Source organism: Aethalodelphis obliquidens, unplaced genomic scaffold (assembly GCF_003676395.1).
Source record: "Aethalodelphis obliquidens isolate GAN/ISIS:26980383/991018 unplaced genomic scaffold, ASM367639v1 scaffold32, whole genome shotgun sequence".
Taxonomy (NCBI): Eukaryota; Metazoa; Chordata; class Mammalia; order Artiodactyla; family Delphinidae; genus Aethalodelphis; species Aethalodelphis obliquidens.
Window position 1 is genome coordinate 3,021,330 of NW_020837976.1, and position 27,597 is coordinate 3,048,926.

Here is a 27,597-nt window from a genome sequence, read left to right on the forward strand (position 1 = left end):
TGCAATATTAACTAGATCGGAGAGCTTTTATATTTTCATACGTACACATAGGCTCTCCCCACCCTCATCATCAACATCCATTAGTTATTGAACTTTGTGAACTGGCATTGAAACATTACAACAATGTTTTGTTGCACCAATTTTATAAACTTTTACAGTGCAATACATGTTAGTTCTCAGAGACAAACCAAAGTTTAATTTCTCAAGGTTCATGCTGTTTGCTTTAGCAGCATTTGATGGTGGATCTTTTATACACATTTGTAATAGATGAAAAATAAACCAGATTACAAATACTTTTTCTTTCTTTTTTAAAGCAAACCATGTACCAAGTTTTTTGGTCCAAATTGTGTAGGATAAGTTAAATTGCATTCTAATAACCAATATGAGTGTATTTCTGTAAGTATAGTTATGTTGAAATAAAGTTTTACAAAGCAAAATCCCAGTCTTTCCACAGAGTACACATCACTGAGGGTGCAATTTGCTTCCCTCATCAGTTACAAATGCATTTGGTTCACTAATTCAAGTTCCCAGAGTTATTCTAAAATAAATATAAATTAATGGAGACATTCCAGCAGGATACAACATAATAATCCCAAGTAACTCAATGAACTGCTGTCCTGGGATGGAGCCTGTTCAAGAAGTGTTCTTTGTTAATTTTATTAACATGGGCAGGCACTCTATCATCAGACCTGCTTTTGTACAACTTCCCAGGGAACAGGGCATGAAAACGTTTCTAGTCTCAGATAAGGTCTTCGAACCCTACTTCCTGTATATAGTCATTCAGCCAAACTCACAGCAACTTGCAAGGTGCTCAGAGCGCCAGAGTTAATATTAACAGCAGCATCAGGGACTTCCCTGGTGGCACAGTGGTTAAGAATCCACCTGCCAATGCAGGGGACATGAGTTCAAGCCCTGGTCCGGGAAGATCCCACATGCCACGGAGCAACTAAACCTGTGCACCACAACTACTGAGCCTGCGCGCTAGAGCCCACGAGCCACAACTACTGAAGCCCACGTGCCACAACTACTGAAGCCCGCACACCTAGAGCCGGTGCTCCACAACAAGAGAAGCCACCACAATGAGAAGCCCATGCATCACAACGAGAAGCCCTCGCACCACAACGAAGAGTAGCCCCCGCTCTCCGCAACTAGAGAAAGCCCGCTCGCAGCAACAAAGACCCAAAGCAGCCAAAAATAAATTTAAAAAACAAACAAACCACAAAAAAAAACAGCAGCATCACCAATGACATTTTTTGAGCCCTTGCTGCAAACCAGGCACTGTGCTAAATGTTTTCTACACTGTAATCTTTTTAAAATCTGTGGGAGTTCCCCGGTTGCCTAGTGGTTAGGATTCCAGGCTTTCACTGCTGTGGCCTGGGTTCAATCCTGGTGGGGGAACTGAGATAGTGCAAGCTGTGCAGCGTGGCCAAAAAATATTTATCTAAAAATAGATAAATAAAAAAAAAATAAAATCTGCACAACAGTCTCACGAGGAAAGTATCATTATTATTATCATTATTACCCCCACTGTGCAGATGAGGAAACCGAGGCACAAAGAGTTTAAGTAATTTGTCTATGGTCAGAAAAGCTGGTAATGGCAAAGCCACAATTTGAATTCAGGCCTGTCTGACTTAAAACCTTGCTTTTAACCGCCTCTCATACTTCACCCTCAAGGATCTCATAATAATCTAATGTGAGACAATGATATATAAATAAATAAGTTGCAAACACAACATGATTTTGCCCTGGCAGCAGCTCAAGCAGCTAGTTATCTGAGAAATATTCTGCTATTACTAGTCCTGCTGCCATCACAGACATCTGTACTTCCAACCAAAAGGTGAACAAAGAATGGAAATGCCAGCCTCCATCCTAAAGGGCCAAGCTAATACCGACCAATTGCTACTCTTCTAGGAAAAGGCTTTCCCATTAGACATTAAGGGCCAAGTCCCATGACATGCTGTGCCCTAGAAGGAAGCCCAGAGCATGTACTGTGGGGAGCATGATGACGAAGGAAGGAAGGCGTGTGCGCGGCGGGGGGGGGGGGGGGGGGGGGGGGGGGAATAGCGGCTGGCCCAGCTGTGGCAAGCCCGACACTTCAGAATGGAAGGCCAGTGAGGCCCCAGACATGTGTGCCCCACCCACTCCTAAACAAAGAAAACTCCCGCCTACTCTCCTACATACTTCAGGAGACGTCAGGGTATCTGGACGTGAGGGAAATAAAACAGCGCTAGGGAACCTCTTGTATTTTAACCCCTCCGCCCTAAAATACAAAGAAATAACTTTAAAACGAAAGTTTAGGCAAAATTAGAAGATATGTATAAATATAAATTTTCTGGGGAAAAATTTCTGAAAAGGAATTGGGACCTTTGAAAACTTAAGATGTACTGCAAAGTTTTGTAACATAAAAAATGCAGGAAAAATTTCCTAATTGTAACAAATTCTTTACAGCCAAAGACTTTTTATCCCAGTGAAACCATTTTGGACTTCTGAATTCCAGAACTGTAAGATAACAAACCTGTGTTATTTTAAGCCAAAAAAAAAAAAGGGGGGCTTCCCTGGTGGCGCAGTGGTTGAGCGTCCGCCTGCCGATGCAGGGGACACGGGTTCGTGCCCCGGTCCGGGAAGATCCCACATGCCGCGGAGCGGCTGGGCCCGTGAGCCATGGCCGCTGAGCCTGCGCATCCGGAGCCTGTGCTCCGCAACGGGAGAGGCCACAAAAGTGAGAGGCCCGCTTACCGCAAAAAAAAAAAAAAAAAAAAAAAAAGAAAATTTCCATCTCTGTAAGTACTGTAAGTACAGAGCATAGCACAAGGTCTGACTAAATTTTCCTCTATATCTTACTACTAGAGTAGAATTTTTCTCTCATTAAAGCATAAGTTTCTTTTTGTTGTTAAAAAAAAAAAAAAAAAAAAAAGAACTTCAACCAGAAAAAATATACACAGGCTGCTCCAGGAATTAGAATTTGGACCTCTGGCTTCCAGGGTTTCTACGACTGTAAGTGTGATCTTACAACATGGAGGGGTCAGACCTTTCAACAGCTACCGGGGCAGATAAAATTCATGATGACTGAATTTTCCATACTCTTCCAGGCAGTGTGGAAACAAGGTGAGTACCAGCTACAAAGGCGGTGCTTCTTTGTGTTTTTGCCATCTCTTGAAGCATTTCTTTAAAATCCTTTCTTCAGAAAGAAAGGAAACTAACTTTTACATCCTAGGTAGGTCTGCTAAAACTGAGGACTCTTTCCTCAGGAGATACAGCAATAAGTGATGGAAACTGTACCTGGTTCTGGGCACTGGAGAGTATAATCTTATTCACATGGTTGCTCAAATCTTCGGAAATTATAATTAGCTCTCTTCACTCCCAAGGAATGTTCCAGCAGCTAGCTGAAAACTTTAACCAACAGCTCTAAGGGATGGACACACTTCACACATGTCCCTGGGCTGTGCCCTTTCTTCTAGGTCAGGGCATGTAGGGCTGGGATCATCTAGGGGTCATCTAGGTTATCTAGAGGTGGGAGTAGGAAGGATGCACAAGTATAGAGCAGGAGGCTCTGTGTAGTAGAAAGAATGTGGTCAGGCAAACCTTCCTATTTAGAAGATTTGTATCCAACTCTAAAGCTAGTTGATTTATATCCCAACTCTAAAGCTAGTTTGCAGTGAGAGCTCCGTTTGACATTTATAAAATGGCGATAATAATGCTCAGAAGGCTATTGAGACAACTAGCTAAAAGAATGAATACGCAGCACTTGAGGCAGCACGTGGCACATTGAAAACAACACTCAATAAATGTTCTCCTTCTGGCTTTTCCACACATAACTCCAAGTTCAGATGCCACTAGGAAAGACTGACAGATCCACCTAAGATGGCCAGAAGATGGCCAAAACACCATAAAGAAAATGAAAAGATGATTAGCAAACCAGGAAAAACACTGGCAACATATAAAACAGGTTGGAGTTTAATATCCTTGATGTATAATGAGTGTTTACAAATCAATAAGAAAAAAAACAACTCCCCAAAAGAAAAAAGAAAAACATTCAAAGGACAGAAATAGGTAATTTTCTCTCTCCTTTTCCTGTCTGTCTGTGTATGTGTACGTGTGCGTCTCTCTCTCATACACATACACACACACACGAGAAACACAAATGGCCAATAAACATGTGAAAAGTTATTCAACCGCCCTAATACTAAAAAGAACTTTAAAATAAAACAATGATATATCAAGTTTTGCCCAAGAAACTAGCAATTTTTAAAAGATGGTATCTTATACAGGGGGTCATAAAATTAATGCCTTCATATACTGCTGTGGGATATAAATTGGTATCTTTCGGAGGCTACATATGTACTACTTGACTATACTTTATTATTTATTATTATTGTTGTTGAGGTAGTTAAAGATATCTACAGCGATGTTTCCATTTACAAGTGGAATAAAACTGCTTTTGACCTCATTGTTGATCATCAAACATTCTTCAGCCTGGAGCCCTCCCCCTCCGGATACCTGCATGGTTCACTCCCTCACATATTCTGCTCAAATCTCTGCTCAAAAGTCATCTTTTTTTTTTTTTACATCTTTATTGGAGTATAATTGCTTTACAATGGTGTGTTAGTTCCTGCTTTATAACAAAGTGAATCAGCCATACATATACGTACATCCCCATATCTCCTCCCTCCTGCATCTCCCTCCCACCCTCCCTATCCCACCCCTCCAGGCAGTCACAAAGCACCAAGCTGATCTCCCTGTGCTATGTGGCTGCTTCCCACTAGCTATCTACCTTATATTTGGTAGTGTATATATGTCCATGCCTCTCTCTCGCTTTGTCACAGCTTCTTATCCATGAGTCCTTCTTATCCACCCTATATAAAATAACAACCCCCCCCCCATCCACTGGCCCATACTCAGGCACACACACATACACATTATCCACTTACCCAGCTCTATTTTTCTCTACACCTGTTACATCATCCACTTTCATTTTTAGTTGTTTCTTGTCATCAATTAGAATGTAGCTCTATGAGGGCAAGGATTTTTGTCTGTTTTGTTCATTATGCATCCCTTACACCTAACACAATACCTGGCATATACAGTAGGCACTCAAATACTTCTGAATGAATCACCATGTATTATTTTTGTAATTAAAAAAAAAGAGTTTTCCCTTCTCTTGCTAGTTTGGTACAAAGCAGCAAGATACAACAGGAAACTGCAGTCATGACTCTAATTCACATTTCTTCCTCTGCTTTTCTCAAGTGCTTCAGAGACTTTGCCCTGAACAGAATTGCTGGTGCTTACAGCTACTCAGTTGTCAAAGGTAGGGAGGCAAGCAAAAGGTTCCACATCCTGCCATCTGCCTGTCTGAAATGTCCCCAATGCGAGAATCCTAAGAATTTCAAATTCAATAAACATTTATAACGATCATGTTGTAGCCTGTAACTGTGACAACAAAAAACCAACTGCATTAAAAAACAAACATGTTGGGCTTCCCTGGTGGCGCAGTGGTTGAGAGTCCGCCTGCCGATGCAGGGGACACTGGTTCGTGCCCCGGTCTGGGAAGATCCCACGTGCCGCGGAGCGGCTGCGCCCGTGAGCCATGGCCGCTGAGCCTGCGCGTCCGGAGCCTGTGCTCCGCAACAGGAGAGACCACAACAGTGAGAGGCCCGCGTACCGCAAAAAAAAAACAAAAAACAAAAAAAAAACACATGTTTTTCTTCAATAGACGTGAATTTAGAAACTTGAAATGGAGGCAGTTATTTTGTTTCCTATAATAATTTATCTCTTTTTCTTATTAAAAAGTGGTACCTTCCATGTTAGAAAATTTTGAAAACACAGATTATCAAGAAAAACATTATAATTATCAAGAAAAACATTACAATCCTACTACCCAAAGATAACCACTGTTAATACCTTGTTACATCTCCTTCCAAACAGCATCCATATGCACGTATATGAACATTTTAACAAAAATGGGATCCAATTGCACAGGTTGTTTTTATAACCTGCTTAACATCTTTCCATGTCAAAAAAGTCATCCCCAATTTATTAATACTTGAATACCAGGCTACTGCTTGATATTTAAGTTTATCCTAGGTTTTTACTATTCTAACACAGTAATGATTATCCTTGAATATATTCTCTGCTCATATTTATGATGTTTTCACAATATTCAGAACACATTTCCTGAAGTGGAATTGCTGTTCAAAGATACACACGTTAAAGTTTGTAACTGGTTACAAAATTGCCTTCCAGAGACGTTATACTGACTCATTCTCTGCTATGATCTGCATGTTTATGTACTCCCAAGATTCATATGTTGAAACCCTAACCCCTAGTATGATGGTATTTGGAGGTGGGGCCCTTGGGATGTAATCAGGTCAGGAGGATGGAGCCCTCATGATGGGATTAGTGCCCTTGTAAGAAGAGACACAAGAGAGCATGCCTCCTTTCTCCATCTCTCTCTCTCTCTCTCTGTCTCCCCCCTCTCTCTCCCCCCCCCACACACTACCACCATGTAAAGATACAGGAACAAAGCAGACATCTGTAAACCCACAAGAAACCCTCAACAGAAACCAACCACACTGGCACCCTGATCTTGGACTTCCCAGCCTCCAGAACTGTGAGAAATAAATGTCTGCTGTTTAAGCTACCCAGTCCATGGTCTTTTGTGACAGCAGCCTGAGCTGACTGAGACGCTCTTTGGCAGCTCTAACGCTGCATGATTCTGAGACACCCAACAGCCTGCGCATTAGGAACAAACGAGGCACATCTATTAAGGCACCTCCTCTCCACCTTTAATTCATAAGGTGGCACCATCTGGGCCTTCTGTGCTGGTTTATTCTTACATTGTTCTACGTGCCATCAAAGGAGGCAAGATGGGATTAAATCCTGAGGAGGTCCTGACAGAATCTCGAATCTCTGTGGTGTGAGGGCTGAGCCAGGGTGTGTGTGTGTGTGTGTGTGTGTGTGTGTGTGTGTAGGAGGGATCTCACAGGAACTCCTTGGGGGAAAGACTGCAGGCTGTACTCTATTGAAGGACTATTTGCTACAGGGTCTGCTTTGAAAATAGTGGTGATACGCAATTATTCCTACGTGAGTTATAAGCACATATGCTGCATCTTGTTTGCATCGTGTACTTTTTCTTTTCTGCTTGTGCACGTTCTACTGTCCCTAAGAACCCTGATGAATAAAGCATTTTACAAGAAGCTAACAATAGTCTGTTGGCATGAATCATAAAACTGTTGTTATTGAGATGAAGGCTAATTAAATTAAATCATTTGTTTTTCAAATAGAGCATGCATTATTGAGGGAACATCTGCTCCCTGAAAACACTTAGTTTATCTGTTCATGGGAGCCTGGAGCGATCCTTGAGTCTTAAAAGTTCTCTGCATTATACTGACACCTAGTGACCTCAAAGCAGTTTCCAAACATGAAAATAACACCTGACCAAGATACCAGAGTTGATGTGTTGACCATTGATTGACACTGCCTAAAACAGTAACACACCTTATAACTGTAAAATCAGTATTTGCTTTACAACTCAAAAGGACTTCTGCGTACATTAACTTCCTACTTATAGAAGACACCTAATTTCATCTTTTTGGTCCATTCCTGGTGAATATGGTCCTCAAAGTGTCTTACTCCCTTTTCTCGCTGCTTCCTCCTATTCTCAGACCTTTCTCCTTCATTCCTTACTCTCTCCCTGACTCACAGAGGGCCACACTCCCTTGTCCAGCCCTAATATTACTTGGACCCAAGAACCCTGTGATGACACTGTTTCTCAAAGAGGATAGCTTAGAGCCGGGAGGCAGCAAACAAGGGCCCGTGGGCCAAATCCCGCCTGCTGCCTGTTGCTGAAAATAGCATTTTATTGGCACACAGACACACCCATCCGTTTACGTTGTCATGGCTGCTTTCCCGCTACAACAGCAGATTTGAGTAGTTGTGACAGAGACTGCATGGCCCACAAAGCCTAAAACATTTACTTTCTGGCTCTTGTTTGCTGACCCCTGATTTAGAATAAGGCAGCTTGGGTCCCAACGTCTGGAACTTTCGAGTGGTGGTACCCTTGGGCGCCTCACCCCTCCCGTGGGAGGACCAAGGCTGGATGTGCAGTTAAGTGAGCCTTAGGAGACAGATGGCAGGCATGGCACAGAACAGAGAAGTCAGTACTAAGAAATATAGTCCAAAAAAGAAAAAGAAATATAGGCCACCCAGGTCCCCGAATAATAAGTGAGGCAGGATAGAAGAGGCACATATCTCATCTCTAATAGATGTGAGGAAGAAAGAAAACCCAGTACAAGCACCTTGCCCGTGCACAGTCCACGAGGGACTGCAAATCCAAGCTAATATGCAAGACATAACTCCTTTGATCTCAGTCTGGGGAGGTTTACATTTCACACCATGGACTTAAGAGGCCAGAAAGGGTTATATGGACTCAGAGTGACTTCCACACGTGGTGTATCTATGACAAATCGTGAGTCCAGCAGATTCCTATGCACTGAGTGGCGTGGGCATGACCTGCAGGTGTCAAAGGTCAAAATATCCCATCCCGAGAAAGACAAACACTGCATGGCATCACTTATTACATGGAATCTTTTTTTAAAAAGTCAAACTTAGAGAAATAGAGAGTAGAAAAGTGATTGTCAGGGACTGGGGGGTGAGGGGAACAGGGAGAGTTTGGTAAAAGTGCACGAACTTTCGGCTGCAAGATGAATAAGGTATATTGATTACTCATGAATGATGAATAACATATCCTATGAGGATCTAATGTATAACATGTTGACTACAGTTGATCACATTGTACTGTATAACTGAAATTTGCTAAGAGACTAGAACTTAAATGTTCTCACCAAAAAAAAGAAAAAAAAAAAAAAAGGGCTTCCCTGGTGGCGCAGTGGTTGAGAGTCCGCCTGCCGACGCAGGGGACACGGGTTTGTGTCCCGGTCCGGGAAGATCCCACATGCCGCGGAGCGGCTGGGCCCATGAGTCATGGCTGCTAAGCCTGCGCATCTGGAGCCTGTGCTCCGCAATGGGAGACACCACAACAGTGACAGGCCCGCGTACCGCAAAAAAAAAAAAAAAAAGATAAATATGTGAGGTGCTGGATGTGTTCATTAACTAGATGGTGAGAATCTTTCACAATGTATACGTATAGTAAATCACCACATTGTACACTTTAAACATCTTAAAATTTTATTTGCAAATGACACTTCAATAAAGCTGATACTTCAGAAACTCCTGTCCTTTTGCCATCACTGGCCTCCTGGACTCCCTCCAGGTACCAGCCCAATCACCACACCAACACCAATCAGCTTTTATTTGATATTTTATCCTTTTCGTGGCTCTAAGCTTGTTTCCTGAGGAAGTTTTGAAAGTTCACTGTACTATCCCCAAAAAGGAATTTCAACATATGTATATATGTAAAGCATTCCTCTGGAGAGAAAACAACTGGGAAGAATATCAAAAATACATGAATTTAAGTGCTAACTTTCCTCTGTGAGCAGAGATGACTTTTTAGAAAGGTATAAGAGTCACTCAAAATGAAATATCAATACATTACAACATGATTTGGGAAATTCCAACCACCAGTAGCTTTCATAAAGGTGGGCTAGCTCACTTAAAAAACAATAAATAATCAATAATTAAAAAGAAGTACAATCTCGACCCTGATTGTCTCACTATTCATTTCTTTAGGGAGAAGGCTGAGTTAATTTGGAGGTTTTAACAAAGATATTCGTTATGCTTCCCCAGCAAAGACTCTTAATATAAAATTATGGTGTGAGGGCTTCTTCATCTATTAGAAATCTCTGGTCACAAAGGTATTATGACATAGGTTTTTTTAACTTAGAATTTCTCATACTTGAAAACCTTGAGAATCAAAATTTTACTCTCACATGCAGAGTGGACAAAATGTGGCATGTAGGTTAAAGATTACTTTCAAAATGTTTTTATTTAAACATGCAGCCTGGTAATATAGGAGCCAGGAGATGGCAACTAAAGTCTCCAATGAAATCATGCCCGAGTCTGTCCTCAGCGATGGTTCTAGAATCTAACAGAGTGACACGGTCTCACTGTGCTACCAGGCTTCCAGTCAGCTGAAACAGGCCACAGTGTTCATTTAGGATCATGTTTTAGAAATACAAAAAGCTTTCAGCACAGGACTTCCAACATCTGCTAGAAAAATCACTTCAATGCTCTGCAAAGTCTTGGCTACAACAGTTGCCACCACGTAATTCCAAGCTTGTGACTGAAAACCAGTGCTATCTTTCCCAAGACAGAGGCTTCCAGGGCATCATCCAACACCCGCTGATAACAACTGGCTGCCAGGCAAACATCCTGGGAGAAGAATGATTCCATCAGATCACTGGGTGGAGTCAATACATGATGTGGCCAGAGGCTGGCAACCACAGCAGGTATGGCCTCTTTGCAATGTAAGAAACATGGTGCCAGGGTCTGCGACTTGTTTGCAAGGGAATCTGGGATTCTGCTGCTGTGCTCCAGGCTGCAAGGACAGTCTAAATGAGCTCTCTATGGCATATGCTATTAAGGACCAATTTGGAGCCCACCCTCCAGCCCCATCACTATAACTCCATGATGACATTCTATCATGCCATCAGGGACTCCAAACTGTCTTCCAGCTGTTGTTTCCATTTTTAGTAGAGCCCAACCTCTGCTATCTCTGCACAAGTACACAGTCACACAGCAAAGCTGGGCTTTGGTTCTCTGATGACATCACTGGAAAACCAAGCCCAGTAGGAAACAGCAGCCACAGCAAACACAAACCCAGCCCGGGCACACACAGGAGCACTGGAGCTGGGTCCTTGCTGCTTGCTACCTGCTAACTAACACCTCTTTGCCCAGGGCCCATCGTAACTGGAAATCCTGAGCTGTGACAGCAGTTATTAACCACAAGACCCACTACAAACTAAGACACTAGAATCTTTGACGAGAAGCTTAACTGAGCTGACATCACGTGTGCGTGGCTGTGAAACCACCTAAGGAAGTCCAGGGGACAGAGGTGAAAAAGTCTCCGGAAGATTTAGCAAGGGGACCAAAAAGGGATATGATTATGGCTCTTCTGAGATGGGTGGCGCCTAGCGTCATGCAAGTTAAAGGGACAACAGTGTCTAGTGGATCCGTCTCTGTCAAGGACCACTTCTTCCAGGAAAAGCATCTTGAGAATCTTTGACTTCACCCAGTTCTACTAGTCATCCCCTCTACCCACCTCCAAAAAAAAGCAATAAGAATATGAAGAATTCCATCAAGGGATGAATGGATAAACAAAATGCGGTATATAAACAAAATGTGCTCTATACACACAATGGAATATTATTCAGCCTTAAAAAGGAAGGAAATCCTCACACATGCTTCAACATAGATGAAGCTTGCAGACATTATGCCAAGTGAAATAAACCAGTCACAAAAGGACAAATACTGTATGATTCCATTTAAAGGAAGTACCTAGAATAGGTAAATTCATAGAGACAACGTAGAACAGAGCTTTACCAGGGGCGTGGGGGGGGTGGAAGGAGAAAGGGGGAGCTATTGTTTAATGGGTACAGAGTTTCTGTTTAGAATGGTGAAAAGGTCTGGAAATGGATGGTGGTAATGGTTGCATAACATTGTGAATGTACTTAATGCCACTGAATCGTACACTTAAAAAATGTTTAAAAATGGTAAAATTTATGTTATGTATATTTTACATACAAAAAAATGTTTGAGTATGAACAATGGCATCACTTTTAAGGAAATATGACTAAGGTAATGTTTATTTAATTTTAATTTTTTTTTTTTTTTTTTTTTTGGCCGCACCGCACAGCCTGTGGGATCCTAGTTCCCCAAGCAGGGATCGAACCCAAGCCCTGGGCAGGGAAAGCACGGAGTCCCAACCACTGCACCACCAGGGAATTCCCTAAGGTGATGTTTAAATGACCATTATGAACAAGTAAATAATTCACATCAGAAATTATAAGATAATCATAGTCAGGAACACTGTAAAAGAGGAAGATCCGGGGCTTCCCTGGTGGCGCAGCGGTTGAGAGTCTGCCTGCCGATGCAGGGGACACGGGTTCGTGCCCCGGTCTGGGAAGATCCCACATGCCGCGGAGCGGCTGGGCCCGTGACCCATGGCCACTGAGCCTGGGCGTCTGGAGCCTGTGCTCCGCAACGGGAGAGGCCACAACAGTGAGAGGCCCGCATACCGAAAAAAAAAAAAAAGAGGAAGATCCATGTTGATCAGCACCGGTGGACCCCAGTGCAAAATCTGACGGCCAATTCCCTGATTCTAGTCCAATCTCTTGCTTCTGTGGAGGAATACATTCAACTATTTGGAGTCAAAATGCTTCATCATTTAACTAAATCTTAGAACTAAATCTTAGAACTACCACAGTCCTTGTGAATTCAGGGCTCCTATTCGTTTAAATGAAGACCCATTCTCTTTGAACTATCCACCATAACAACGGAGTATAAAGTAAGACCTGTGCTTAGTAACACATATAAAATCCCCAAATTTTATATTTTGGGGTTTTATCAAGTGGAGGACGCTCTACCATGGAAATGTAAAATTATGACTTAATGAACTACTCCTTTGGATTAGTTAAGCATCTTGTGTGTGACAGTCTTTCAGAATATGGACTGTGATGTAATAGGGTCAGGGAAATTAATCCACACCGCAGTTCCCAGGGCCTCTCCCTTGTCAAACTTCTTCATACCAGTGTTTTGCTCTCCAGTTAAATATTTTCAGAAGAAGCCAAAATTATTAATATTTATACTGGACTCATTCTCAAAGCTTCTCCAGAGCGCCAGGCCAAGGGATGACTTAGCAACGAAGCAGTTAATCTAATTCATGGAGAAGCTGGGCAGATAACTTGGACCACGAGGCAAATGATTTGGCCTGATCATTCAGTTGGGTTGTTTACCTTATTCATGTAAACCTTGACTTCATTTTCTTTTCATTTTGTGCATCATTTCAGGCAAGGCATGATGTTCTCAAAGAATCATGAGGATTTATTTGGGTGAGGCAGGACTGAACAGCCAATTCGGATTACAATTTTGGTTGAAAAATGTCATTGTCTTTGACATTTCTTTCAAATCTACTTGAAAAGCGGTCTTAATAGGATCATAACAACAATGTGTGATCTGAATCAGACCCTGGATCAAATTTTTGTGGAGAGGGCTATAAAGAATGTTACTGAGAAAACTGGCAAAACGTGAATCAGTCTATACATGAGATAATAGTATTGCATCAATGTTAACTTCCTCTCTTTGATAACTGCTGTAGTCCTGTAAGAGAACATCCTTGCTCTTAGGAGATACATGCTCAACAATTCAGAAGTAAAAAAAAATCTGCAACTTACCTTCAAATAATTCAGAAAAAAATTACATGTATACAAATATGTATGTATATATCAAGTGAAACTGATAAGAGAAGCAAGGTGAAATAATAATTGGGGAATCTGAGTAAAGGATATGGGACTTCTTTGTACTATTTCTAACTTTTCTGTAAGCAGGAAATAATTTCAAAATTAAAAATTTACCCAAAAAATTTAAAGCTGATTTAATAACTTATTCATAGCAGTCCTATGATCTACAACAAAGCCAAATTAATATGGTATTATAAATTGTATATCTCAATTTATTTTAATATTATAAGAGTGGCATTATTAACCAGGAAAACACTACTTGAGCTCTATTTGATTACAACATCATTTAATCTTAAGATTAGAAGGGAATTAAGAGATCATACAACTCAAATAAACACCCGTGTTTCCCAATGTAACACCACAAGAAGTTAAATAATACACAAGGAAGCTGGTATGAGTCATGAATCAATCACAGAAGAGGTGGTCCTACCTTGAATTGCTGTTGATCTCCGCCCAGCCCAGTTTCCATGACACATGAAGCAAAAGTCCACCAATTAATGTCTGCCACCTGAAAAGGATAAGGGCCAATGTGAATTTAACAGAGTGCCATGGTCTCAAATGCCATCCACCCCCAGCAGATCTGTCGAGTGACACAAATATACACATGTGATCCTTCTTACAACTCCTTTCTCCCACTTTCTCCAAATTATCATCCCAATTCTCAGACCCATCCTTCTCAATCTCTACTATTCCCTGAGTCCAGCTGTACCATTCAGTGCTGACACTGATGGTCTCCTCTTCTTATTCTAGACTTTTCCCGAACAATCTCACCCACAGCCACCACTTCTCTATGACCTCTGCACTAATGGTTCCCATATCCCCCTTCTCACGAGGATATGGCCACCCTGATACCCCACAAGCTCCCGATGATAACATGCCTAAAACATTACCTTGAACTTCCCTCTCCCCATCCTGGTCATTCTCCTATTATCCCTAATCAGCCAAACCAGAAACCTAGATGTCATCCCAGCCCTCCTCTGTCGTCACCTCCCTCAACAACTTACAAATTCCTATTGACTTTATCCCCATAACCTCTCTGAAACCCGAAGCCTTCCCCTCCACCCATCTGCTTAATTCAGACTCTCATCATCCCACACTTGGACCATAGCATCAGTTCCCTAACCGGTCCCCTTCTCTCCAGGGCTGCCCTGCACCATCCATTCTCCAACCTGCAGCCAAAGGGTTTGTTCTAAAATGCAAACCTAATTGTGCCCCTCCCTTGTTTTAAAAATGGCTGATTCTTCCTGGTGCTGTAGGCAGCAGCCCTCGGCCTCTTTTCTGCTGCAACACACTTGGGGTCATGAAGCTCACGTGAGACACATTTCCTCACGTGCAGAGTTTAGGCGGAGCACAGGTGACAAGATAAACACCCCTTCCTCTCCCACTGCAGAAAGCACAGCAAAATGCCAAATGAGTGACCAGTACTACAGGCATAACTGTATCCTATTCCACACTAATTGCTTTTACTCTATTTTTGGTGAGTCATTCATAAATTTCAAAACCTTATTTTTAGTTATGACTTGAGACACCTACCTCAGAGGTTATTACAGCACACCCGTGTGTTGGGACACGACACTGGAGAACCCCTGGTCTACAGAACAAAGTCACTTGCATGTGACATAGAAGCCTTCCAGGACTTGCAGCTGCCCCTCTCCAGGGTCAGTTCCTGTCCATCTGTCAGTGGCAGCCACATTCCAGCCACACCGAACAGGCCATAGCCTCGGTAACGTGCCAGGCCATATACTTTTTAGAGTTTGCACGTGCGGCCCTCGTGACCCATAACGTCTTCCCTTCTCCTCCGTGTTGGTGGACACCTGCTCATCCTGTAAGATCCAGGTGTTACGTCTCCCTTGTGAAGACTTCAATGACATTGCCAGGCGGAGTGGACAGATATGGGTCGTGTCTTCCAACAGCTCGGTCTAGAGCAGTGGATCTCAATCATGTGGATCTTCCCCCCCCAGGGGACATTTGGAGACATTTTTGGTTGTCACAATTGGGGATGGGGGAAGGGTTGCTACTGGCACCTGATGAGTAGAAGCCAGGATGCTGCCCCACACCTTACAACGTGCCGGACAGCCCTCCACAACAGAGTTATCTAGTGCAAAATACCAACGGCGCTGAGGCCGAGAAACTCTGGTCTAGAGGGAAGTAAGCTAATTAACCAATGATTACAATGAAGTGTGATGCAGTCCTAATGGGAAGAGTACCAGGTAGCACAAAACACCCTAGCAGAGGCAGTTAATCCAGTCTAGGGGGTTGGGTGACTCTTCCTAGAGGAAGTAAATTCAAGCAAAAGCCTGAAGCCTGTTCAAAGCGGGAGACCCAGAATGGACCAGGGCCCACAGGTAAGAGAGACAATGGCTCCAGCAAAGCTTCTTACAGAGGTTCAATTGGCCTGACCTTAGCATGTGAGTACTCGAGGCGGGGCCTGGTCATGAAGGGCCATATCAATCGTCAACGAGCTGGGGCTTTAAACTGGGGACCCACTGAAGGGTCTGCAGCACGGGAGCGACACTGCCACATTTACCTTGGGGAAAGCTCTGTCTCTTTACAAGGGAGAGAATGTTTGCTGAGAAAAGCAAGACCAGGGGCCAGGAAGCAAGTTAGGAGTTGTTAGGGTGATTTGAGAGATGATAGTGGCCCAGGAAGAGGCGATGAAGAAGGTGGACGGGTTCTAAAGATGTTTAGAGGTCCTAGCTGTTGATTAGACGTTGGGGTGAAGGAGACAAAGAAATCAAGAATAACACAGGTTTCTGAGTAGGGCGACTGGATACAAGGTACCATTCACCCCAGGTAAACTGAAGAAGAAATGAGCAGGCTCTAGGAGGGCAGGGATTTTTCTTTCCTTCACTGAAGTAGTCCAAGTGTCTAAAACAGTGACTGGCATATGCATGCGATCAATTTTCTTAGAATGAGTTATTCTGCCCTACTATGTGCCTCCTATGTCCCTGGCATGGTTCTAGGCATCAGGGATACGCCAGTGACAAAATGGATTGTTTTTGTTGCTTAATTCTTGCATTTGTAGACCTTACATTCTATCGAGGGAGGTGCATTCAGTCTGACATCTACAGAGAAGGAGGGGAAAAGGCAATTCAGGTGAAAACATCACCTTTTCCCACTAACTTCCCTAAGTCCCTCTACCCGGAGAGAAGTGAAAGGACAATCAGGATCAGAAAATGGGAAAACAGGGGCTTCCCTGGTGGCGCAGTGGTTAAGAATCTGCCTGCTGGGCTTCCCTGGTGGCGCAGTGGTTGAGAGTCCGCCTGCTGATGCAGGGGACACGGGTTCGTGCCCCGGTCCGGGAAGATCCCACATGCCGCGGAGCGGCTGGGCCCGTGAGCCATGGCCACTGAGCCTGCGCGTCCGGAGACTGTGCTCCGCAACGGGAGAGGCCACAGCAGTGAGAGGCCCGCGTACCGCAAACAAAAACAAAACAAACAAACAAAAAAAAAGAATCTACATGCTAGTGCAGGGGACACAGGTTCGAGCCCTGGTCCGGGAAGATCCCACATGCCGCGATGCAACTAAGCCCATGCGCTACAACTACTGAGCCTGCACTCTAGAGCCTGCGAGCCACAACTACTGAAGCCCACATACCACAACTACTGAAGCCCGCGTGCCTAGAGTCCAAGCTCCGCAACAAGAGAAGTCACTGCCACGAGAAGCCCGCACACCACAACGAAGAGTAGCCCCCGCTCACGGCAACTAGAGAAAGCCCGCGTGCAGCAACGAAGACCCAGTGCAGCCAAAAATAATAAAATTAAATTAAAAGAAAAGAAAATGAGAAAACAATATCCCAGCTTTATTGACTGAAATATACATGATCATAGATGATATTTTTTTTTTAAGTTTTGCCGTGAAATATTATGGAGAAACGACAAAGTAATTCTAAAGTTCATCTGAAGGGTGATAATATACAGAACAAAAATTCAAAAGCATAAAAAAGTGGTGAAAAGTCTTCTCTTCCCTGTCCACTATCTGCACTTCCCTGTCCACCACCTTAGTAGTTCCCTAATGTAACCACTCTTACTAGTGTCTTCATCTTTTTTTTAAATAAGGAAAACATACACACATTTCTACTTGATGGTAATGTACTATACCGTTATGGACTTGCTTTTGTTCTCCATTAAATGAATCTTGAAGACCTTTCCTTGTCAATACACAAGAGTTTCCTTATTTTTTAACATTTGAATAGTATTCCATTAGGAATACAATATAATTTATTTAATTGGTTCTGTATAGATGAAAATTAGGTTGTTTAAAAATGCTCTCTGGGACGCCCCTGGTGGTCAGTGGTTAAGAATCCGCCTTCCAATGCAGGGGACAAGGGCTCAATCCCTGGTTGGGGAACTAAGATCCCACATGCCGAGGGGGAACTAAGACCCGCAGCTAAGACCTGACACAGCCAAATAAATAAATATTTTTAAAAAAAGTCATTATTAAAAAAAATGCTGTCTCGTGGATAGACCTAGAGACTGTCATACAGAATGAAGTAAGTCAGAAAGAGATAAACAAATATCATATATTAACGCATATATGTGGAATCTAGAAAAATGGTACAGATGAACCAGTTTGTAAGGCAGAAATAGAGACACAGATGTAGAGAACAAACGTATGGCCACCAAGGGGGGAAAGCGGCAGGGGAGGGGGGGATGAATTGGGAGATTGGGATTGACATGTATACACTGATATGTATAAAATGGATAACTAATAAGAACCTGCTGTATAAAAAATAAATAAAATAAAATTCAAAAAATAAAAATGCTGTCACAAACAGCTGCAATGTTTCACATGTATATCTTTGTACATATTTCATTTACATAAATGCAAGTAAACCTCTCAAGTAAATTACTGGAAGTGGAATTGCTGGATTGAAGGATTCAAACCATTGCTATATTCTGCCAAAGTGCCAATCATAGATATTGTACCAGTTTGCCACCCATGATCAATATATGAGAGCACCTGCTTTCTTTCATTCTCATCAATGCTACGCTATCAAATTTTGAAGTTTCATTTTGCAAATCTTGTTGATAAAAATATACCTCAATACAGTTTAAAATTATATTTTCTTATGAATGAAGAATATCTTTTTATATGTTCAAGAGCCCTTTGTAGGTAGGGATTTTTGTTTTTGATATAAAGATCTGGTTTTAGTGCACTGGGATTGTATAATTGCTTTATATTTTTTAAAAATAATTGATGTTTTATTCATGGTGAATATTCCATGGGCATTCAAAAGGGGGGCATAATCTCTATTTTCAAGATACAGAGTTTGATATTTATCTATTAATTGTATTATTTATCAAATATATACATATGTTCTAGTGTTCTGTTGGTCCAATTGATCTGTCATGGAAAAATAGTAGTAAATTTGTCTCCTATCACTAGTATGTTCCTATTTAGCCCTGGTATTCCTGCTGTTTTTATTTGACAAATGACGATGCCCTGTTGTTTGGTTGATGGATATTCATCACTATTTTATTTTCACTTTGAACTGCATGCTCCGGCATTATAATGTGTCTTTTCATTTTGAACTGCATTGCTTTAACATTGTTAACACAGCTTTCTTCATTTGCTTAATGTTTTTGTCCTGAATTCAACCTTGATTGATATTAAGATCTCTATCCCTGCTTTTCTGTGTGCAATTGTGTGACACTTAAAAAAAAAAAAAGGAAAAAGAGAAGAGGGATGGCGTGCTGTGCCCCGTATTTAAATGCTATAATAATGAAAACAATTTACCACTAGCCCCTTTCCATAAAAACTGACAAATAAGTGCTCAAAAACAGACCCTAGAAAAATGACTTTACATATGATACTAATGACCCAAAGGCAAAAGGAAGGATTATACAATAAAATATAATAAATGGGGCTAGTATAAATAAAAAACCATTAGGGGAGGAATGATTTCTTCACATTGCACCATACACTAAAATAAACGGATCATAATTAAGAATTGAAAAAAGCTTTAATGACTTATAGGTGAATATCTATATGATCTTGTGATAGAGAAGAATAAACATAAAAGCAATGGTAGCTATCACAAAAGAAACGATCAATTTAAAACTAAAATATATTTTTTTAAAAGATGGGGGCGGGGGTGGAAGTTTGAGGTGAGAAGGGGAAATGTGAACGCCAGAGCACTCCATGCTGCCTCTACCATTTCTCTAGACTGTTGACCCGACTCTACACCATTTTCTATCTTCTTCCTAATAATAGCATCTCTCAGTCACAAGATCACACGCTGGATTCATCTATGTTTCTCTCTGCTGCTTCATTCCTACATTCAAACGATGAATTCTCTATGATGTCACTTAAAAAAACTAAATAATCAAGGTAATTATAAACAAAATGAAATGGCAAAGAAAAAATTGAAAAAAAAAAAGAAATTCCAATAAATATGATAGAAAAGTGGTTGGCATCCTTTAAATATGAAGAATTCATTAAATAATAAAAAAATACTAAAACCCTAGTAAAAATAAAAGGGTTAAAAAAAGAAAAAATAAAATAAAAGGGTAAAAGGCACAAATAGACACTAAAAAAAGAGATACAAGTGGATAACATAAGAAAACTGTCCAATTTCATGAATAATCTAAGAAATGATAAGACAAAATAATATGATACCATTTTTTGCTCATGAAATCAGCAGAGAGGGAAAAAGTAACAGTCATGGTTTGAGTATAATACATAGAAACTTTCATACACAGGCTGGGTTACAATGTAAATTGGTAAAAAGATACTGGAAAAGAATTTTTTTAATATTCAAGCAGACTACTAAAGAAGTTCATGTTCTTTAATCTAAATTTCTTATATAGGAATCTATTCCAAAGAAATAGTTAGAAATTTAGCAGATTTGAATGCAAAAAATGTCTGAGAACATTGTTGTGTTTATACCCCCAAAATGGGACACCATTCAAATGCCATTAATAGAATGACTAAATAAATTACAGGATGTCTATCTAATGAAAAAATCTATGCAGTCATTAAATATATTTTGAACAACATTTAATGATGCTGGTTGGACATTTCCTACAAATGTATATAAAGCGCATAAAAGATACTCACCCTTGGAATAATGTAGGGTAGGTAAATTTCAAGACAGACAGGACATACTGAAAAACAAATACCAAATTAATGGACATTTTCAAATTATAGAGAATTGATAGATCATATAATCAAAGAAATCCCTACTAAAGAAACATAAGTATACTCAAGTTTCAAAAAGGCTTTTTTTATTCCTCCCCAAAAAATCACACACTGGGAAAAAAAATGACCTTCCAATTCATACTAAAGAGAGGGACTAAGTGAAGTAAGTCAGACAGAGAAAGACAAATATCATATGCTCTCACTCACATGTGGAATCTAATTTTTTTTTTAAGTGATACAAATGAACTTACTTACAAAACAGAAACAGACTTACAGTTATCGAAAACAAACTTATGGTTGCCAAAAGGGAATGTTGGGGGGAGGGATAAATCAGGGGCTTCGTATTAACATACATACCCTACTATACGTAAGATAGATAACCAGCAAGGACCTACTGTATAGCACAGGGAACTCTACTCAATATTCTGTGATAACATATACAAGAAAAAAATCTGAAAAAGAATGAATATATGTATATGTATAACTGAGTCACTTTGCTGTACACTTGAACTAACACAACATTGTAAATTAACTATACTCCAATACAATTAAAAAAAAAAAAGAGAGGGGGGACTTGCTTTCCCCAGGGTCACCAGAAACCTGACAATCTCTCAGTTGGGGACGCAACAAAGTGGAACACACAGCAGCTGGGCCAGATATTGTGGACATCTGACCCCTCAGCATCGTCCCAGACCCCGGAAGTGCCATGTTATAACTGCGGTAACACCAGAGAAAACCAGACAAACCCCTGGACACTGTTTGTTTTCTCGGGGTATCCACTTTAACTACTGCCCAGTTTACCTAAAAATCCACCGCCTTCTGTGTTTCTCTTCAAGTAAGAACTGCATCCTGTTCATTCTTCCCTTTGTTTTCCTTCCATTTTTAGGGTTTTGTTTGGTTTTTGCATTCTTAGGATTTTTTTCCTAACTAATTCTTCTTAGGTATATTACATTTTTAGGTGTGTTTTTTAAGGATTTGTTTAAAGCTAACTCAGCTAAGGTCAATTTGTATTTCTATTATGTCTTTTAACCAAATTTACAGCACATTATGAATGGGAGAACTGTATTTTATCTTTCTGGGTATCTTTTTCTATTGTTTTCTATGATTGAACACTTTAAGAATTTTTTAAAAGCCTAAAAACCATTAAATGGCTTTAAGCAAGGGTTCTACTGATACTTCACATGATCTGAAAAGTGCAATAGACTGGTGTTGGGCAAGTTTACATTTATACTTTTTTTCCCCATGGATTAATCAACATGTAATTCCCCTTGTATGAGCTCCTAAATGCCACAATTATGGTTAACTACCTGTGCTCTGGTCTGTGTTTCCTAGAAATGGACCTTCATTCTTCTCTAAAGTCTATTTACTCACACAATTCAGTTTGTTCCCCTCCACTTTTCCATGATATTTTCTTTGTAAAACTGAGACAGAGAAAGGATTGAGCATGTGGGCCATGACCTACATCATCCTCAACAATGTTCATGACGATAACAAATGCTCATTTATCGCTATTTGCTAATAGTTCTTTTCCAGAGAGCAAGAGGGTTTTATTCTCAAGAGGCAGTGGGGAGAGAGCAGTCAAGACCCTACAGTGGGGGAAGGAGGTCCTGAGCTCCCTATTGCCACTTTGGCTTGGTGTCCACCCTGGAGTCCAGAACAGGGGGTGATGCCCCACCCTAGCCCACAGGGATCCAACATTTCCCTGCATGGTACCAAATCCAAGGCCAGCTTCTCCCTCCTAACAAAACAAAAACATGGTACCACTGCTTTTCTGCCTCCTCATCAAAAGAGTTCTACGACATTAAACAAAATTAAGTTTACATCTTATTTTTTAAAATAATTCCATGAAAAAATCTAGAATATACTGGAAGTGCCTGGGATGGAGACATAGAAAAAATAGGTTTGAGAATCAGTGGTGTGAGGCAGAGATGGAGATGGATTGATATCTTCTATTTAAAGGTTTCTGGAACCTTGTGGGGTTCTGGGGCAGGGGCATGTTTAGAAGAGAAAGCAGGATGTGCATGATTTCTTCGCCTACTCTTCCTCCTCGAGGGAACAGGAGCCAATTGCTTTTTCTTTCCCTAAAAAGTGGTCCACATATCCAAAAATTAAGTTCCTGGGAATTCACCAGTCAAAAAAATCCAGTTTCCCAGGATATGTAAAGAATGCATTACAGGACGAGAAATGGGGACGGTACCGTCCAACAAATCTTATTTCTAAAAGAGCATGGTACACAGAGTCGTTTTCTTCTCCATCGTCATCAGGAACAAATCAGATAAAAAGCTGGAGGCAGCATTTGTTCTACACACGATTTGGGACTAAGATCGCCCACGGGCAATCATCAGCACCCCGCGCCCGCCTTCCTCACCTTTTCGTTAGGTAAGAAGCCCGCCCTCCTCACCTTGTTCGTGAGGTAAGAAGCCAGGTAGCAGGTACAAAACGTGAGGCCGACCAGGCACCTCCTCATGCACATCTGTTAATTTGCGCCCCTTCCCGGGGACCCCGCAGAAGCCCCACGGCCGCCGCGCGAGCCGGTCCACCTCCACCGCGCCTGCTACGACCGCCACGTGACTGCGAGCTCAGCCAATCCGCGCAGGGACCGCCCCCCGGTGCCTGCCTCTTAAAGAGGCCGCGCCTTCGCAGGCCTCGTAGCCTCGCGGTGGGCGGGGCGGCACTCAGCTGCCCAGGACAGCGGAGGGAGGAATAAGTCCCCCAGGGCTGCTACCGCCCGTAGAGCAAGAGCGGACAGTAGTTGTAAAAAAAGTAGAAAATGGTAGAAGTGGGGAAAAAAGCAGCTGACAGAACAGTTCACAACAGTCCATTAGCATTTAAAGAAAAAATGTCCATAGCTAGCTCTAAGCGGTGGGAGCAAAATGTTGTTTGTGCTTTACTGAATTTTCCCAATTTTCTTCATCGAGTCTGTACTACTTTTGCAAACGACACAAAAGAGCTGACAACAAGAAATGTTATTTTAAAAGAAGGAAGGCTGAGGGGGCAGGAACTATAATCAGCGTAGTTTTTTCTTTAGGAGAAGTCAATCCAATTGCTTTGAAATTTCCATAAAATAAATCCTTCCAGAAGTAGAGCTTCAAGCACAGCCCCTATTCCTAGTCTCTAGGGAGGAAAAATGACCTAGTTAGGCTTCGGGCAGACAGTAGTAGACATGCACAAAAACATACTGAGGGACTTTGTCAGGAACTAGAGGTACAAGTGTCCGCACATATAGAAACATACAGATTTTTAGAAATACCCCATGCACCAGGAAGCCTTCACTCTTTTTTATCTGTATGCCCAATGTAAAATTGCTTATCAAACTGTATTATCCAAGAAAATACTGGATATATTGTCTCCACATAAAACACAAATAAACTAAAAATTTATTTTTCCTTGACAATATTTAGGAAACCTATTTCAGAGCTAAACAGTCCTTACAAAGAAACTTTTTGCCCAATAGAATTTGCTTGAAATAAATGGTTGTTATATACCTGAGATTTCCCTGGACTCTTTTAAGAGGTGAACAAATTCAATTCAGGCCTTATTACTTCCTAGTTATTGCTTAACTTATTTTCTTTGACAAAATTTGCTTAACAAGCAGGAACAACCAGCACAGTAAAGAACCATGCAAATAGAAGTTGACATTCGTAGCAAAAGTGCTGTAGATCTTACCAGAAGTATTGATTTTTCCAAAGCTGCATTATTCTGTTCCACAAAACAAACTAAACTAATACTGAATAAAAATGAAATTACCAGGTCTTACATTGATAAATAACAAGCTGCTATATATGAGACTGTGTTAGACCTTCTATTCACACAAAAAGATTTAACTAGTTGTATTGTTAATTGAGATCTTTGAGGCCAAAGGGTCATTGTCATTAATTTGCTTTTTGAAAATTGACTGTTAAGTGCTCAAAAAAATGTTTCTTGAATAAACAAAGAAGGGAGCTTGGATTAAACAATAACTTGTGGGTTTTTTCTCCTCAAAAATCTTTTTTAATAATGAATTTTTTGACAGCACACATGGACAATTCTCAAAAGATGGCAGAAGTGGCTGTACACTTTTTGAAACTTCCTAAATTTCCCTTAGGAAAAAAGAATATCAATATCTCTTATGGATATAGATGCAAAAATCCTCAACAAAACACTAGCAAATGGAATCCAGCAACATAAAAAAGGAGTACACACCCTGACCACAAGTGATTTATCCCAAGAAATAAGGTTAGTTTAACATCCAAAAATCAATTAATGCAATACACCATATCAATAGAGTAAAGGACAAAAATCACATCACCATCTCAAGTAGAAACAGATAAGGCATTTGACAAAGTTAAACACCCTTCCATAACAAAAACATAAAAAGAGGAACTTCCCTGGCGGTCCAGTGGTTAAGACTCTGCGCTATCACTGCAGGGGGCACGGGGTTCAATCCCTCATCAGGGAACTAAGATCCCACCTACATGTTGCAAGGCACAGCCAAAAGAACAGGGACTTCCCTGGTGGCGCAGTGGTTAAGAATCCGCCTGCCAATGCAGGGGACGCGGGTTAAAGCCCTGGTCCGGGAAGATCCCACATGCCGCGGAGCAACTAAGCCCGTGCACCACAACTACTAAGCCCTCGCGCCACAACTACTGAAGTCCTCACGCCTAGAGCCTGTGCTCCGCAACAAGAGAAGCCACCGCAATGAGAAGCCCGCGCACCACGATGAAGAGCAGCACCCGCTTGCCGCAACTAGAGAAAGCCCGCGCGCAGCAACGAAGACCCAACGCAGCCAAAAATAAATGAATAAATAAATTTTAAAAAAACATAAAAGAAATTAGAAAAAAAGAAGGGAACTTACTCAACACAATAAAAGTCACCTGCAGTTAACATTATGCTTAATGATGAGAGACAATGCTTTTCTCCCTAAGATCAGGAACAAGACAAGGATGGCCATTCTTGCCACTTCTATTCAACATTGTATTGGAGGCTCTACCCAGGAAAATAAGGCAAGAAAAAACTTTAAAGGCATCCAGACTGCAAAAAAAGTAAAACTATCTCTGTTACAGATGACAGGATTTTGAATACAGAAAATCTTCATGAATCCACTAAAGAAATACTATTAGAACTAATAGATGAGTTCAGAAAGTTTGCAAGACACAAGATCAAAAAGTCAACTGTATTTCAATACACTTGCAATTAACAATGTGAAGAAGAAATTAATGAAACAATTTCATTTAAAATAGCACCAAAAAGGGGAGTTCCCTGGTGGTCTAGTGGTTAGGATTCGGCACTTTCACTACTCTGGCCCGGGTTCAATCCCAGGTCAGGGAACTGAGAGTCTGCAAGCCCCACAGCTGTGGCCAAATTAATTAATTAAATAAAAATAGCACCAAAAAGAACAAAATTTTAGGAATAAATTTAGCAAAATAAGTGAAAATTTATACTCTGAACACTACATAACATTATTGAAGGACACTGAAGAAGACCAAAATAAATGGAGAGATACCCCATGCTCATGGATCAGAAGACTTAATATTGTTAAAATGGCAATATTCCCCAATTTGATCTACAAATTCAACACAAAACCCCATCAAAATTCCAGTTGGTTTATCTGTAGAAATTAATAAGCTGATCTTAAAATTCATATGGAAATTCAAGCGACCCGTTATAGATAAAACAATCTTTAAAAAAAACAAAGTTAAAGGACTCATAGTTCTTGATTTCAAAGATTACTACAAAACCTCAGTAGTCAAGACAGTGTGATACTGGCATAAGAATATATATATATAGATCAATGGAATAGAAGTGAGATCCAGAAGTAACTCCTCACACTTATGACCAATTGAATTTTGACAAGGGCACCAAGAGAATCCAAGGAGCAAATTTAACCAGTAGTTCCAGGACAACTGGATATCCACATGCAAAAGAATGAAGGTGGACCCCTACCTCATACAACATACAAAAATTATCTCAAATGCTAAGTGAAAGAAGCCAGTCACAAAAGACCACATGTTGTGTGATTCCATTTATAGAAATAGCCAGAGTGGGCAAATCTATAGAAACAGAAAATAGAATAGTGGTTGTCTGGGGCTAGGGGAAATGCAGAGTGACTGCTAATGATGTGGGGTTTCTTTATGGGGTGATGAAAATGTTCTAAAATTGATTGTGTTGATGGTTGCACAACTTAGTGAACATACTAAAAAATCATTGTATTGTACACTGCAAATTGGTGAATTATATGGTATGTGAATTATACCTCAATAAAAGTGTTATAAGAAAAAACAGACCCCCCTAGCAAAACCACATCCCATGGAGACCATCAACTTCAAAACTAAGGGAACGAGGATAATGACAATCCTTGAGAGTGCTAGGATTGGAAGTGGCCATGAGGGGTAGCTCTGGAGTGCTGGTACTATTCTGTTTCCTGATGGTTGCATGATGTGCTCACTTTGCAATATTCATATAGTTGTGTATGTATTACTTTGTATGTGTATTTTACTTCAATAAAAAGCACACAGTACAAAGAGACAAAGATATGGAAAATATGAAAATGTGGTTAAGAGTCATGGTGGACAGAATGAGCAGGTCTAATTCTATTTAATATGAATTCAGGGACTTCCCTGGTGGTCCGGTGGTAAAGAACACACCTTCCAACGCAGGGGACGCGGATTTGATCCCTAGTCAGGGAACTAAGATCCCACATGCCACGGAGCAACTAAGCCCATGCACCACAACTACTGAGTCTGAATGCCTCAACAAGAGAGACCACATGCCATATCTAAGACCTGACTCAGGCAAAAAAAAAAAAAAAAGAATTCAGTAAAAAGAGAATACATAGAACGTGAGAGGTATTTTTTCCCAGAACTAATGTAAGGCATGAATCCTCAGATACAGTGAATCCTGAGCAAACCAAATGAAAAGAAATCCACTCTTAGACATACTTACATATTCAAGTTCACATTTTTATTGTATTAAAAATATACAACATATAATTTGTTATATAACCATTTTTAAGGGTATAGTAGTGTTAATTACATGCGCATTGTTGTGCAACAGATTTCTAGAA

The 27,597-nt window shown here is 40.9% G+C and overlaps 1 protein-coding gene across 4 annotated transcripts in view; it reads right to left on the bottom strand.

Moving 5' to 3' along the window:
* SLC35D4 (solute carrier family 35 member D4) overlaps window positions 1–23,124 on the bottom strand; it is a 108,228-nt gene extending 85,104 nt beyond the window's left edge. For 2 of the 4 annotated variants that reach the window (XR_003437254.1, XM_027127608.1), the window contains exons 1-3: window positions 22,924–23,122; window positions 20,475–20,521; window positions 13,843–13,920 (exon numbers count right to left, since the gene is read on the bottom strand). Coding sequence is in view for 3 of the 4 variants with exons in the window: in XM_027127608.1 (XP_026983409.1) it covers window positions 13,843–13,920; window positions 20,475–20,521; window positions 22,924–23,028 (230 nt within the window). In the remaining variant the exon portion in view is untranslated. Of the gene's footprint in view, window positions 1–13,842; window positions 13,921–20,474; window positions 20,522–22,923 lie in introns of all 4 variants that reach the window. The other 2 variants (XM_027127610.1, XM_027127609.1) reach the window with 2 other exon arrangements.
* Between the last annotated feature and the right edge of the window lie 4,473 nt (window positions 23,125–27,597).